The 15,329-nt window shown below is 34.9% G+C and overlaps 1 protein-coding gene across 1 annotated transcript; it reads right to left on the bottom strand.

Annotated features, from left to right (window-relative positions):
- Positions 1-4,459: 4,459 nt before the first annotated feature.
- LOC100794887 (probable protein S-acyltransferase 14) lies at positions 4,460-14,536 on the bottom strand. Its single transcript, XM_003517002.5, has 7 exons — positions 13,788-14,536; positions 13,133-13,349; positions 12,944-13,035; positions 11,636-11,759; positions 11,476-11,561; positions 11,115-11,180; positions 4,460-4,932 (listed from the first exon to the last, which is right to left on the bottom strand). The coding sequence occupies exons 1-7, from the start codon at positions 13,995-13,997 to the stop codon at positions 4,813-4,815; spliced, it is 915 nt and encodes a 304-aa protein (XP_003517050.1). The 5' UTR covers positions 13,998-14,536; the 3' UTR covers positions 4,460-4,812.
- Positions 14,537-15,329: the final 793 nt, after the last annotated feature.

Here is a 15,329-nt window from a genome sequence, read left to right on the forward strand (position 1 = left end):
CATTACTTGTTCTTAGGCATGGCAACGGGGCCCGAACCCGTGGGATCCACCCCGGTTTTGACAGGAAAAACCCGAGTTGATCGAGGTCGGGGTCGGGTTTTCCCTGATAGCCAAAGTCGGGTTCGAGGTCGGGAATGAGATTATTAATACCCGTCCCGCTAATAATTAATTTACAAAAATATCATTACATATATATATCACATTAAAATATGAAACTATTGGATTGAATTTTATGCTAGTGTTAGATTGGATTTTATATTGTCATGTACAATCTAAAAATATGTTATGGTTGTTATTTAAAATTATATTTTTCATTTTATGAAAAATTATATTTTTTAATAAAATTTTATAAACATGTCGGGGGCAGGGTGGGGTCGGGAAAACCCAACCCCGTCGGGGACGGGGATGGGATTAAATATACACTCCCGTTCGATTTCAGGGGTAGGGGCAGGGAGGGAATTGGGGAGTCGGAGCGGGGGTGGGGTAAGCAAAATCCGACCCTGACCCGCCCGTTGTCATGCCTACTTGTTCTAGGCAGCCCTAAAACAAAGTCCATTGGTAAATCAATCCATGGAGAATCCAAAATTGGTAAAGGGGTATACAACGCTCACAAAAATTTTGCACATCTTTCTTCATGTTAGGCCAATAAAAATACTCTTTCAATGTATCTAAGGTCTTTTGGACTCTAAAATGCCTCATCAACCCACCTTCATGAGCTTCACAAACAAGCAAGTTTCTAGTTGAACACTAGGGCACACATAATTTATTTTCTTTGGAAATGTAGATGTTTGATTAAAGTAGTACTTTTTTATAAATTATTTATTAAAACAAGTCTTTTAAAATTAATTATCAAATATTTTGTAAGTATTAACGGTTATTTTATGGAAAATTTTAACAATAACCAAAAGAGGAAGGAAAAATTAAGTGAATAAGCATAAGTAGTTAATGTGTTGGAATTGGGATTGAATGATAATACCTTAATTTGATCTTGACAAAAATAATTATTGATTAGACTCTACTTATCTCGTGACCGAACTCTAGAGTAATCAAGCCTCTTTTTTCTTATTGGATGATTAAAAAAAGGAAAGAAAAACTACACCCTAAAAAATTGCACACCCATAGCATCAGCCAAGAGGTGTTGGTAGAGATCAACAGGTGGGGAATCCAACTCAAGGAATGCAGACCCCGAATTCGAACCCATTCTAGTTAGGAAATCAGCACACAAATTTCCCTCCCTCAAGGAATGTTTTAACACAACATTCCAAGTATTCCTCAAGAGTTCTTGCACACTTGCTATAATGGAAGCATAACGGTGCCTAACATCAACAGGCTGCTGCACTAATGATAGCGCATAAGTGGAGTCAGGTATGCAAATAACATCCCCATACCTAAGTCTCGAAGCTAAGCGCAAACCATAGAACAAAGCTAGCAGCTCAGCCTTTTATATATCCGCAACTCCAATACCCCCATAGAAGCCTCTAATCCAATTCCCAAATGAATCTCAAATTAGGCCTCCGAGCCAGCACGGCCAGGCTGACCCAAATTTTATGACAGATTTGGACTATTGCTACGCGCATCCTGCACAATTGTTGGTACACCCAACACAACAACACGATTCCCATTTTGTCCTTTCATAAAATTGATACGGATTGGCTAATCGAACTTGTGACTTTCATGTTATTAGCACAATGTTCTAACCAACTGAGCTAATAGGTCAATTATGTTATAAAATGATTAATGTCGTTATATATAACACTAAAATTTCTAATATATATTTAATGCGCATATTAGATGATAAATTTTGTAACAATTAATTTTAATCTAATAATTAATTTGTTTACATATATAAATTGTAAATAAAAATCATAGGTTTATTAACATAAATCTACTAATGTATTTTTTTTACCTTATTACAATTAATTTTGATATAATGATGTATTTTTTTACATATATAAATTTTAAATTAAAACCATAGGTTTCATAAAAATTCATAAACATATTAATTATTATATAAAAATTAATTGTCATAAAATTTATCATCTAAATTTACATGCACATTAAATATACATTAGATATTTTAGTATTATATATAACGACATTAATTATGTTATGACATAACTACTTGGATCATTAATTTTAAATTATTTTGTAAAACATATTTTTGAAAAAATAAATAAATAAAAAATTGTATGAGCCAAGTATGGATTGGACAATTTGTATGATCAATTTCAAATTAAACTCATTTTAAAAATTAGTTTATACACACACGCGCGATGTCCTCACGGAACAAATTCAAGAGATAGCGCCGAGATGCATGCTTTTTGCAGATGACATAGTCCTCCTTGGAGAGTCGAGGGAGGAATTGAATGAGAGGTTGGAAACTTGGAGACAAGCTCTAGAAACACATGGCTTTCGCCTAAGCAGAAGCAAATCGGAGTATATGGAATGTAAGTTCAACAAAAGAAGGAGGGTTTCTAACTCAGAGGTGAAAATAGGAGACCATATTATCCCTCAAGTCACACGGTTTAAATATCTTGGGTCTGTAATACAGGATGATGGGGAAATTGAAGGGGATGTGAATCATCGCATTCAAGCAGGATGGATGAAATGGAGAAAAGCATCGGGGGTGTTATGTGATGCAAAGGTACCGATCAAGCTAAAGGGAAAGTTTTATCGGACTGCGATAAGACCGGCGATTTTGTACGGAACAGAATGTTGGGCGGTCAAGAGCCAACATGAGAATAAAGTAGGTGTAGCGGAGATGAAGATGTTGCGGTGGATGTGTGGTAAGACTCGACAGGATAAAATTAGAAACGAAGCTATTAGAGAGAGGGTTGGAGTAGCGCCTATTGTAGAGAAGATGGTGGAAAATAGACTTAGGTGGTTTGGGCATGTAGAGAGAAGACCGGTAGACTCTGTAGTGAGGAGAGTAGACCAGATGGAGAGAAGACAAACAATTCGAGGCAGAGGAAGACCCAAAAAGACTATAAGAGAGGTTATCAAAAAGGATCTCGAAATTAATGGTTTGGATAGAAGTATGGTACTTGATAGAACAATTATGGCGGAAGTTGATCCATGTAACCGACCCCACCTAGTGGGATAAGGCGTTGTTGTTGTTGTTGTATATATATATATATATATATATATATATATATATATATATATATATATATATATATATTATTTTCTTAAAATTCATTGTTGGATGGAAAGTATTTTTTCATATGCAGACTCATGCAAAATTTCATATCAATTCAAATCATTTGCTAACTGTTCATATGGATTAAAATCGATATAATACAAACATTTCAAAATATACTAAAATATGAATTATTTTATTACCTTCTTGTTATTGTTCAATTTTGACAAAATTGAACACAAATAATCTTGATAATATATATATATATATATATATATATATATATATATATATATATATATATATAATTTAACGGTTAGATCAATAAAAATCAAATTATATATCAAATTATAAAAATGATATAATAATTATCAAAGTTACATTGATATAATTTAATTTCTCCTTTAAAATCACCACATTAATCAATCACCCACTCAAAAAGTCAATTCATCAGTTCATTCTTTTTAAGAATTTAATATTTATTTTGTTTCTACACAAATAAATCCCTCCGAGTATTATATGGCTCCCAAATTTACCATACCCAGTTATCAACTTGTAAACATTAACAACTTCCTCTTTCAAAAGACTAACTTCGGTAACTTGTATAGAAAACCTTTTAAGAATCAAATACTAGTTTCGGAAAACAAATTATGAATTAATCAAATGCAAGCCTATCTAGCTGCAAGAAAAGCGTTTGGTTCAACTGTTGGCCTTCTGATTTGTGCCAGGTAATAACGCTCAATAGTTTCTCATGAACAAGAATTGTTCCTTTATAATGGTTAAAATTATGAAACAAAATATTGGCTGGGAGAAGTATTTTGCTTTTGAAAGTTACAAATTGTTCATGACAAGAATGATTTTTAAATCTTCAATCTAAATTCATCCACAATATCAGTGTTCAACAGTTTATTAAAAAAAAAAAAAAATCAGTTCTTGACTAGAAGATGAAGGTGAAAATTTTGATACATAGACTACAACGATATTTGAACTTGTGACTTTGATCCAATTGCCCACATTAATAGTCACTAACTCAATTCTTGTCTATTCAACTCCTTTGATGAAGTGGAAAATTTAATACGCAACTCAATCCTGGAATTAACCTCTACTTTTACTTTAGTCCTTAAAACTAATGGGGTAGTCATTAAATTTACAAAATAAATCATTTAGTTCTTTTTATGAACTTGTTTGCTTTCGAATCTCCCCCTTAATAGATGAACAATAAATAAAAAAAAAAAAGATAGTGATTGAATTTCATAAATTTAGTAACATACTCATTCACATTTATAAAATTCAAAGACTAATCTGCAACTAGAGAATAAATTCCAGCACTAAAATAATTGCTATTTCACTCAAAATTTGAATAAAAAGGAAAGGTGAGAATATTGCATTGTTATCATTAAGGGAACATAAACACATTAGCCCCTCAAACCAGCATCACACCACCCTGCCCCCCATTGCTCCCTTCATTTCGACATGAAACAAGCACCTTTAAAAAACAATTTAAAAAAAAATAAAAATAAACAAGACATCATTCTAGGTGTCATTGCAGATGAATTGTGAGGGGGGCACATTTACTTACACGCTACATTGTGTTAGAGAGTGAAGTATAGGGTTGTGAAGAGTCTCCATGACTTTTGTTACATGATGTGGATATATATTAGCTGTCAGAAGAACTATTGGGAATCGAAGTCAGGTTTTGAAGGATAGTCAAGACCTTGTAGAGCTGGCATCTTTCGTATATCTTCATCTGAATAAGCGGGGATGAACCAGTACTTCTTGTCCATCCCAAAAACCTGATATCAAAGCAACATCAATCATAATGTAACCACATACATTATTCAATAATAACACAGAATTAGAGCACCCCAGCATTATACACAGTACCCCAGAGATTCAAAGTAAAAAATATCATAACTCACATGATCTATTAGCACATTTGGGACGACCAACTATTCCAAAAAAAAGGATTTGGATCCTCTCTAAATATTAAGTGTGTTTGGTTTCACATTAAATCATCCAAAATCATGTTGAAATACCAACTAATACAATTTTAGGTAAATGTTCATATGTTTGGTACCAAGTTGAAGAATTGATTTTGGATTTAAAATTGCTGTTGATTTGAAGTAACTTTTGTATTAGATCAGAAATTTTATACTGGGTTTTATTACTAACTTGCTTTCATAATACAAGCAATCAAACATAAATTGTTTCACTTCAAAATCAATTATATCAGAATCAATTTTGCTAATGCACACCCAAACACACTAAATAAGAAGTTACGGTCCTATTGGAAAGAGGCATACAATTTTTGTCATGTCCATCAAGGACTCATCACAATAGATTATAGGGTCAATCATGAAAGATTTTATACTCTTATATCTCTAACATGCCCCCTCACAAAACAGCCTATTTGGGTTCAATAAATTTATCTGTAATAGTAGTAACAAATTTCAAGAAATAAAAATAAATTACATGATGCAACAAACGTTTTGAAGTGTCTATACTTCCTTGGCAACAAGACAAGAGTTAAATTATTTTCTGTTTATTTTGGTTGAAACATAATAAAAGTTTCATCTGAATATTGACAAAATGGCCAATATCTAGTTTAAGTCATTGCTTAAAGCATTCTAGTTTAAAAGAGATAGGCTAGGATTATGAATGAAATTTTGTTTACAAAATTAGTTTCAACTGGCTAGATTTTTAACTAGCACATGGGGAAACATGGGTGGCAAATATGTTAAAACTAGTTCATGTTATGCTAGATAGAGATGCCACTGTCTTTCATGTATTGGATACTTTGAAGCCTAAAGAGATTTCAAATTTATAATCCACTAATTGACATCTTGAACAGCAATTGAGTGAGTTGAAGTTTGAATGTGTGAGAGAAATTGTTACTCACAAACAACTTACTTTATTACTTTCAAATAACATATATATAGGATACAAACAGGAGGAGAGAAACAGCTGATTACATTGACCTAACACTACTGTCCTCTGAATAAAGCTGAATAATTAAACAAGACACAAAACTACACATATATATCTACCTGTGCAAGACATTAATATATATAAATCATATGCACCACGCTTGGAACATATATAGACTGAATCCTAGTTCCTCTTACGGACTTAGTTAAAATATTTGTTGGCTGATCATTAGAATTAATGAACTCAGTGACAATCTCTTTGGACAATAGTTTCTCCCGAATGAAATGATAATCAATCTCTACGTGCTTAGTCCTCTCATGGAAGACTGGGTTTGAAGCAATGTGAAGAGCAGTTTGATTATCATAGTATAACTTCATTTGCACCACTTCACAAAATCTCAATTCTTGGAGAAATTGTTTAATCCACATATGTTCACATGTAACCATAGCTATAGATCGATATTCAGCCTCTGCACTGGATTGAGCAACAACAATTTGTTTCTTGCTTTTCCAAGAAACAATATTCCCTCCAATGAAGACACAATATCCTAATATAGATCTCCTATCCATGGGGCAACCAGCCCACTCTGCATCACAATACCCAGATACTTGTGTGTTACCCTTTCTTCATACAACAATCCTTGTCCAGGAGCTCTCTTCACATATCTAAGAATACGCATAACAGCATTCCAATGATCAACATGAGAATTTTGCATAAATTGACTAACCACTTCAACAGTAAAGGAAATATCAGGTCTTGTAATGGTGAGATAAATGAGTTTTCCCACAAGTCTCCTATATCTCTCGGGGTCAGGATAAACTTCACTCTGATATGTCATGAGCTTCAGATTTGGATCCATAGGACTATCAACAGGTCTACAATTTTGCATGTCTGTTTCTTTCAGAATATCAAGAGCATACTTCCTTTGAGAGATCACAATACCATCTCCTGATTGAGCTACCTCAATACCAAGAAAATACTTCAGATATCCCGGGTCTTTGGTCTGAAAATGACTGTATAAGTGCTTTTTTAGTTGGACAATCTTAGTAACATCATTCCCTGTAATCACTATATCATCAACATAGACCCATTAGATAAACACACTTTCCAGGAGATGTATGACAGTAAAAAATAGAATGATCGGTTTCACTTTGTTTCAGCCCAAAAAGTTGAACAATATGACTAAATTTACCAAACCAAGTTCGAGAAGATTGCTTCAACCCATAGAGAAATCGATGTAGCTTACACACAAGACCATACTCCCCCTGAGCAACAAACCCAGGAGGTTGTTCCATATAAATTTCCTCCTCAAGGTCACCATGAAGGAAGACATTTTTAATGTTAAACTAATGGAGGGGCCAATGACGCATGGCAGCCATAGCAAGAAATAGACGAACGGTGGTGATTTTAGCTAAAGGAGAAAAAGTATCACAATAATCAAGGCCAAATATCTGATTGTAGCCTTTAGCTACTAATCGAGCCTTAAGCCAATCAACCTCACCATTGGGCCCAATTTTAACAGTATAGACCCATCTACAACCCACAGTTTTCTTGCCAGGAGGAAGAGGAACAAGTTCCCAAGTACCATTATTTTCAAGAGCCTGCATTTCATCAATCATAGCTTGTCACCATCCAGGATGATTAAGTGCCTCATGAATATTAGAAGGAACAGTGAGAGAAGATAATGAGAAAACAAAGGAAGAATATGAAGGAGACAAACGATGATAACTCAAGAAGTTATAAATAGGATAAGGATTACGAGTAGACCGAATACCTTTCTTGATGGAAATGGGTCAATCTGAATCAAAGTGATGAGAAGAAGTGGAAGAAGAAGGATCCATGGTTTGAGGATTTGTTGGAGGAGGATGAGGATCATGAGGAGAAAATTCAGGCACTGTAGAACCAACTTGTCATGTCCTACGTTGATATGTAATAAGAAGTGGAGGAGCAACTTCAGTTGAATTTGGTGGAGAAGATGGGACTTCACTAACATTTTGATCGGAGTTACCTAGTGGACAAGGAGAAGGAATTGGAAGTATTTGCTGGAGAGAAGAAGGATGGTCCATGGAAGGAGAGAAGAAGGGTGTGTCTTCAAAGAAGGTTGCATCCACAGACATATAGTATCGTCTTGTGGTTGGAGAATAGCACTTGTAACCCTTTTGAAGACGAGAATAACCCAAAAAGACACATTTGATAGCCTTAGTAGAAAGTTTGTCTAACCAGGAGAGAGATCATGGACAAAACAAGTACAACCAAACACTTTAGGAGAAACATGAAATAACGGATCATGAGGAAAAACAATCGAGAGAGGGATTTGGTTTTCAAGGGAAGAAGAAGGCATCCTGTTAATCAAGAAACAAGCAGTAAGCACTACATCTCCCCAATGGTGTGTAGGAAAATTGGAGTTTAACATTAAGGAACGTGCAGTTTCAAGAAGATGACGATTCTTCCTTTTTGCTATACCATTTTGTTGTGGTGTATGAGGACATGTGGACTGATGTAAAATACCTTTTGAAGATAAAAAAGATGATAGATCATGAGAGAAATACTCTTTAGCATTATCACTTCTGAAAATCTTAATAGTTTTTCCAAATTGATTCTCAATCTCATTAAAGAAAGACATAAATATAGGCAAAAGTTCAGATCTGTCTTTCATTAAATAAACCCAAGTACATCTGGAGAATTCATCAATAAAGGTTACAAAATATCAAAAACCAAAAGATGTAACACGACTTGGTCCCCAAATATCAAAATGAATGGTAGAAAAAATCGAGTTATATCTTTGTACAATTTGAGGAAATAATGACCTAACATGTTTTTCTAATTGACAAGACTCACATTCTAAGATTCAAAGATTCTTAAGACTAGGAACCATCATTTTCAATTTTGGTAGACTTGGGTGACCCAGACGATCATGCAAAAGTTTGGGTTTTGAAGTTGCAAAACAGGACACAGGAAAACTGGATTCTAAGTAGTAAAATCCTCGTGATTCACATCCTTCTCCAATCAGTCGACCCGTGTTATGTTCCTGAATAACAAAAGAATTAGCAGTAAATGTTATTGAGCAATTTAATGAACGAGTCAACTGACTTAATGAAATTAGATTATAAGGACATTGAGGAATAAATAAAATAGAATTCAACTTTAATGAGGGAGATAAAGAGACTTGACCACTTCCTTGAGATGCAACTTTGGAACCATTAGCTACAGTAGAAGGTGAGGATTTTTTGGGAAAGAAATGGATGAAAAAAAAGACTTGATACCAGAGATATGATCAGAGGCACCTGAATCAAATATTCAAGGACTAGGACCTTCAATAGATTGGGAGATACATGCTGTTGAAAAACATGGTACAGAGGAAGATTGTGCTTGGTTGCTGGATTTCTCAGATTTGAGCTTCAAATACTCTTGGTACTCCTCATCAGAGAATCTAGACTCTAATTACTCTGACTTAGACATCTGTGCTACTTTGTCAGGAAAACCATGTAAAGAGTGACAGTTTTCTTGAGTGTGACCCATCCTATTGCAATGGGTGCATTGAGGATGTCCACCTCTTCCACTGCGGCCTCCTCTATTATTACGGCCTCCTCCTCTCCCACAAGGTGTAATCATGGCTGATGTTTCCACAACATCAGCAGGATTTTCATCTTTCAATACATGAGGCACAGAAGAAGTCTAGTGATGAGAGAGTCCATTGACGAAACTTGGTCTCCAGCAAGAACTTGATCACGCACATGATCAAAATCTGGGTATAGGCTCCTCAAGATAATAACCATGTAAAACTTGTTCAGCTTCTTATTCACTTCCTCCATCGAATCAGCCACAAGAAACCTTTTCAGCTCTTCCACTGCGGCTCGAGCTTTATCTATGTGTGCAATCATGTCATGGCTGGTTTGCTTGAAAGTTGTAACTTTCATGGTTGCATCAAACAGGCTTTGAATATCATTGGCAAAAATCTCTTGGGCCTTCTTCCAAAAAGAACAACATGTTTTGAATGATCTAAGGATTTCCAAAACATCTGACTCAACCGATTGCCATAGCACAGCACAAAGTTGAAAATCAAGCTTTTCCCACTCAGATTTCTTGTCGTTTGGGACAGCACCGACTCCCTTTTCCAAGTGGTCATGGTACCCTTGGCCATGAAACCACAACTCCACTGAAGCAGACCAAGACAAATAGTTTTTTCAGTTGAGTTTTGCAGTAGTGATGGTGGGAGTCCCAGAGAAGGAGAAAACAGAACCAGAAGAAGCCATTTTTTACCAAAAGAAAGAAACCCTAACGGAGTAGAAGAGGATGCACGAGTTGACGAGCAAACACTAAAACAGGAGCTGAAATGTGCCCAGAAGAACACGACGCAGCATTTGAGACTGGTCCGGCGAGCTTCCGGTGGCCGGAAGGCGGCGTGTGGTCTTCACGCGCTGGAATGGGCGCAAGCTGGTGGCGGCGCGTGGCTGGGAATCTGGCCACGCGACTTGCAGGGGTGAGTCGTGCTCCTCGAGGCGCACTCAACCTTTGGTTCGCCGGGAAAAATGGCGGCCGGGACAGCGACGGACGGTGGCCGGCGACGACAGACGGTGATCAAAATGGTTACCCGCTCTGATACCAAGTTGAAGTTTGAATGTGAGAGAAATTGTTACTCATAGACAACTTACTTTATTACTTTCTAATAACATATATATAGGATACAAAAAGGAGGAGAGAGGCAGCTGATTACATTGACCTAACACTGCTGTCCTCTAAATAAAGCTGAATAATTAAACAACAATACACAAAACTACAAATATATATTTAACAGAGTGTACACAAATCAGTGTGTGTATGTGTCCAAGTTTTATTTTCCAATGCATGCATGCTTTGCCATAACTCTAAATTGAAGATCCTGTCCCCTTATTCTTTAGTGCTTAGATTGTTAATATAGATGGTTTTTATTCAAGTTATGTTAACACTGTTTATCAAAGAACTTTTATGTAGTCAGCATGAAACTCAAACATAAAAGAACATTTAAAAAGAAAGTGACGTAAAAACAATAAAAGTCAGTGAGTATAACCTGCTCAAAATTTTTTCGACGACCAAGGTCATAACGCCATTTTGGAGTAGTTTTCTTCTCATATGCCTGCTCACAAGGAACAAAATTTGATAAGCTCCCACTTAACCTAAGTCATACCACAATGAAAGCACATGAAAGTATCATGTAGAAGAATACAAAGTATTTACATTTGCACTAGAGGGTACAGTTTATGTATCATAAAATATTCATCAATCCAAATGCAACAAAATACTGTCATTCAACTAGGAGCAGAACAATTTCTTCAGGTGAAAATCAAAAGGTATTCACGATTCAATTCCCAAATCAAAGGAACAAACAAGTAACACAAGTTTCTCTAGCTTATTTTTATGCAGAAGTTTACCTCAATAGTGGTTGTATTAGCAGCCACCAAAGATATGTGCATGATGAGAAATCCTAAGACGCTCAGTGCAAAGGCTAGGTTTAAAACTGCAGGTAATCCAACACTGTTATAGAAATTTGCAGATGGAACCAACAGCTAGAACCATGTTCTGAGACCCTACCAAAAGCAAGAAAAGTTGTAGCAAGAGAGCCAGGTGTTCCAGGAATTTCTCCATCGCTAAAGAATGTTATGAAATGTGGCAGCAAGGATGCAGTCACTAGAGTCGTCTCAAGAAAAGTGTAGAACTGCACTAAGATTTAATCAAATCATATTAGAAAAGGTAAGGGATTTACAATTTACAATTATCAATGTTATAGTAACAGGAAAAATATGAAGTCTTACTATATGTCAAATCATATACTTCATACTAACATATTGGTAAAATAATCACAGCTATAACATCTTTATTTTGGTTTAACTAGAGATATCTGGGGCTTCTTATTTGGCACCCAACCAATCCTCTCCCATGGGGTCGGCCCATTTTGGGATAAAGTGGTTCCTCTAATTGTGACTCCCAAGTGCCGAACCACTTTTGGTAGCTATAACATCTTTTAAAAGTATAAATGCCAAAAGAAAAAAAATACTGATTAGTTAGTTAGCCTTAACACAAGTCACTTGGAAAACCCAAGAACATAATGCTATGACCTAGAATGAAATTCATATTAATCTGTTCTCTGGGATTAAAATTTAAAAATAAAAATATAAACTGTTCTTTGCTGCTTTAGGCAGAAGAAGCCATCTTTCTTTCAACTCCTAAAACTTGTCAAAGGTAATATCATCCATTATGGCACCCAAGGTGACAAATCAAAAGCAATGAAACAAATATCATAATTAGGGTTACATTAGGTCCCTAAAGAAAGTTTCTGACTAGCTGTATGGACTATGGACTTCAACAGCAAGATCATAAAACTGCCACTCCTGGTGGCTCAATTATTCTAACAGCATAGCTTAGCCCAAGTCATGAAACATGACAATTGTCAACAACAATCTCTTTTTAAGCTTACCCACTCAGCGTTGTCATAAATAAGTCCCACTTGCAATCCAACACTATTAGTATAACACCATTGCATATGAATATCACTAGGATAGTCCAAAATAAGAGCACCCATCCAATTCAAAATTCAAAAGGAAAGAAGTATGATCTGCAATTCAAAATTCAGTAGCATGGCTAATTGGCTATAAATAAGTACACTGCATACTACAGAAAAGGAAATTTTAAATCAGGGTAGAAGTAATTTAGTATGTGTATGATTTTTATTTTCTAACTTAAAAATAATTGAACCCAGAGAGTAAAATAGTGTACATCACAAGATTAATAGCACAGCTCAATCAGAGACATCAAATAGAATCATTGTAAGTCAGAAATAATACAATTCACATGATTAATAACTAGATAATAAAACAACAACTTCAGCTAAGGTGTACATACCAAGAAAAGAAGGAAACATTTGTAATTTAGAGCCCCAACACAGTTGACTACCCACACACAATGGTGGTCCATCTTCAAAACACAGCGCCCACCTGGTGTAAAGCCAAAAATAACATAAAACTTACGCTGGCTTAATCTCAACATGGCAATACTACAAAAATAGAAACTTCTGTGTGCGACAAAACTCACAAACTGAACAATGATGGCATCGAGGCGGCTTGAGTTGATTGCATTTCCGACAGTACCGAACCCGTTGATTGGGATCAGACAGCACATTACTAAACTCTGTCCCAACCAACGGATCAGCCTCTCCTCTTTCCTCATCAATCATAGGCTTCCAGTTTGGAGGGACACTGCCCGGATCGGTAAAAACAACAGAGAAGTAACTCCACAACAGCATAACCAACTGCAAAATCAAGAGAAAATTCCAAATTACAATACCACTCCACTCACACACCAAAAAACCACACCTCATCAATCCATCAAACCAACTATATAACTTTAAACCACGCTCCAGCATCCGACAAAAGGCTGAAGTCAAAATGAATTCCTACATACACATTTCGAACACCAAGCTCAAATGTTTCTCAGAAAACTCACTCTTCAGTATCATCATTAATGCATCACACTCTAGCTCATCACATAAACCAAAAAACGGATCATGATCCCCAACTATTAACTAACAACTATTTGCAGCTACTTTTAATTAACAAGCTAAAGTCAAACAAATTGATAAGCATCTTTCCTTCTTACACTGAATTTCCTATAAAACAAATCAAAAAACTCAAAGAACCTCAAAAATCACAAAATTCAAGATAAAAAAAAAACAGCTCTAGAAGCTCACCAAGCTATGAAACAAAATCAACACTGCCAAGGCAACAAGAGAATCAAGTCCCCCAGCATACAAAGCAGGGCCATAATTGGTCAAAACAACAGCATAGTAAGTGACACCAACGACCCCAAGAACCAACAGAATCATGATCGAGCCCAATCCACGCAGAGCAGTGCAGAACTTGAACACGTTCCACGCCATCGTAGCTCCAGATCTATGCATACTCAACAGACCCACCACGATTCAGCCCCAAAGCTCGTTACTTTTCCTCCTTCACGGTGACCCCACAAACGAAACGAGACCCAATGTTCTGAAAAATCATCAATGTCCTCGAGGGAACAACATGGCCATGCTCCGACACGACAACCTCGGAGCGGGAAAAAAGTGTTTTCTTGGCGTCGTGCGGTTCTTGCTTGGTCTGTGGGTTCGGTGAATCTAGGGTTTATGGAGAAAATTGGGTTGGAAAAGGGGGATTTTGATTTATGGGTGCAGTAGAAGAAGAAGGAACTGAAACACAGCACCCAGAGGGATGAAAATGCTGGTTTTATTTTTTTTCTATATTTTATTTTATCTTAATTTTTTGTTTTTATGTTAGCTTGCTTTGTTTTTCTTCTAAGCAATAGTAAATTAGAAATATTTTACTTTTAAAAATAACAAAATCTAAAACAAGAATTGAGACAAGATTTTGAAAATTGGGTAAGGTGTGATTTTGGCTAATATGGTTGTAACAGTAGTCAGTGTTGGAGGGGTTTTTTTTGGATAAATTGTTGGTGGAGGTTCTTTTGGATAAATTATTGGTTTGTTTCTTATTTTAATAATTACGACTATTATTAGTTTACGACCTAATCAAATGATCGGTTCGTTGTTTAAGCGGTGTTTTCATACAACATTTTAGTTAATTTGTAATTTTTTAGTAGTTGAAAAATTTGTTTAAGTGTTTGATTAAAAAAAATTGATAACTTCTAATATTTTCTGAAATGTTATCTGAAATAATATTCTAAAATATTAATTTTTATCTTCTATTTTTTATATTTTTTTTGAATATTTATTAGATTTATTTTTTATTTAAGGTGAAAATTTATGTTTAGTTATATAATTTTATATTTTTCTGCTACTTCAATACATAATTAATAATTATTTATTAAGATATTTTTTAAGTTTTTAGATAATTTTTTACTATCAACTAACTTTTTTAGTTCTAAATTAATTTTTTAATTTTCAATTAATTTTTTTAATCTTTTTTATTTAAAATAAAATTTTATGTTTATTTATATAATTTTATATAGATAATTAATTTTATCAAACTCTTTTAATTTATTAGGATAATTTTTTTAAATTTTCAAATGATTTTTTATTATTATCTAATTTTTTAGCTTTCAATTAGTTTTTTAGATTAGAGTTAGTCTTTCAACTAATTTTATCAAAATATTGTTGTTGATTGATACCATTATTAGTAATTAATAATAATGGGTGATGGAATATCTATATCCAACAGCTGTATTATTTTTGGTCAAATATCTAGAAGGTGAGAAATAGGACTTGACAGATTCAAAT

This window comes from Glycine max, chromosome 1, assembly GCF_000004515.6.
Source record: "Glycine max cultivar Williams 82 chromosome 1, Glycine_max_v4.0, whole genome shotgun sequence".
Taxonomy (NCBI): domain Eukaryota; kingdom Viridiplantae; phylum Streptophyta; class Magnoliopsida; order Fabales; family Fabaceae; genus Glycine; species Glycine max.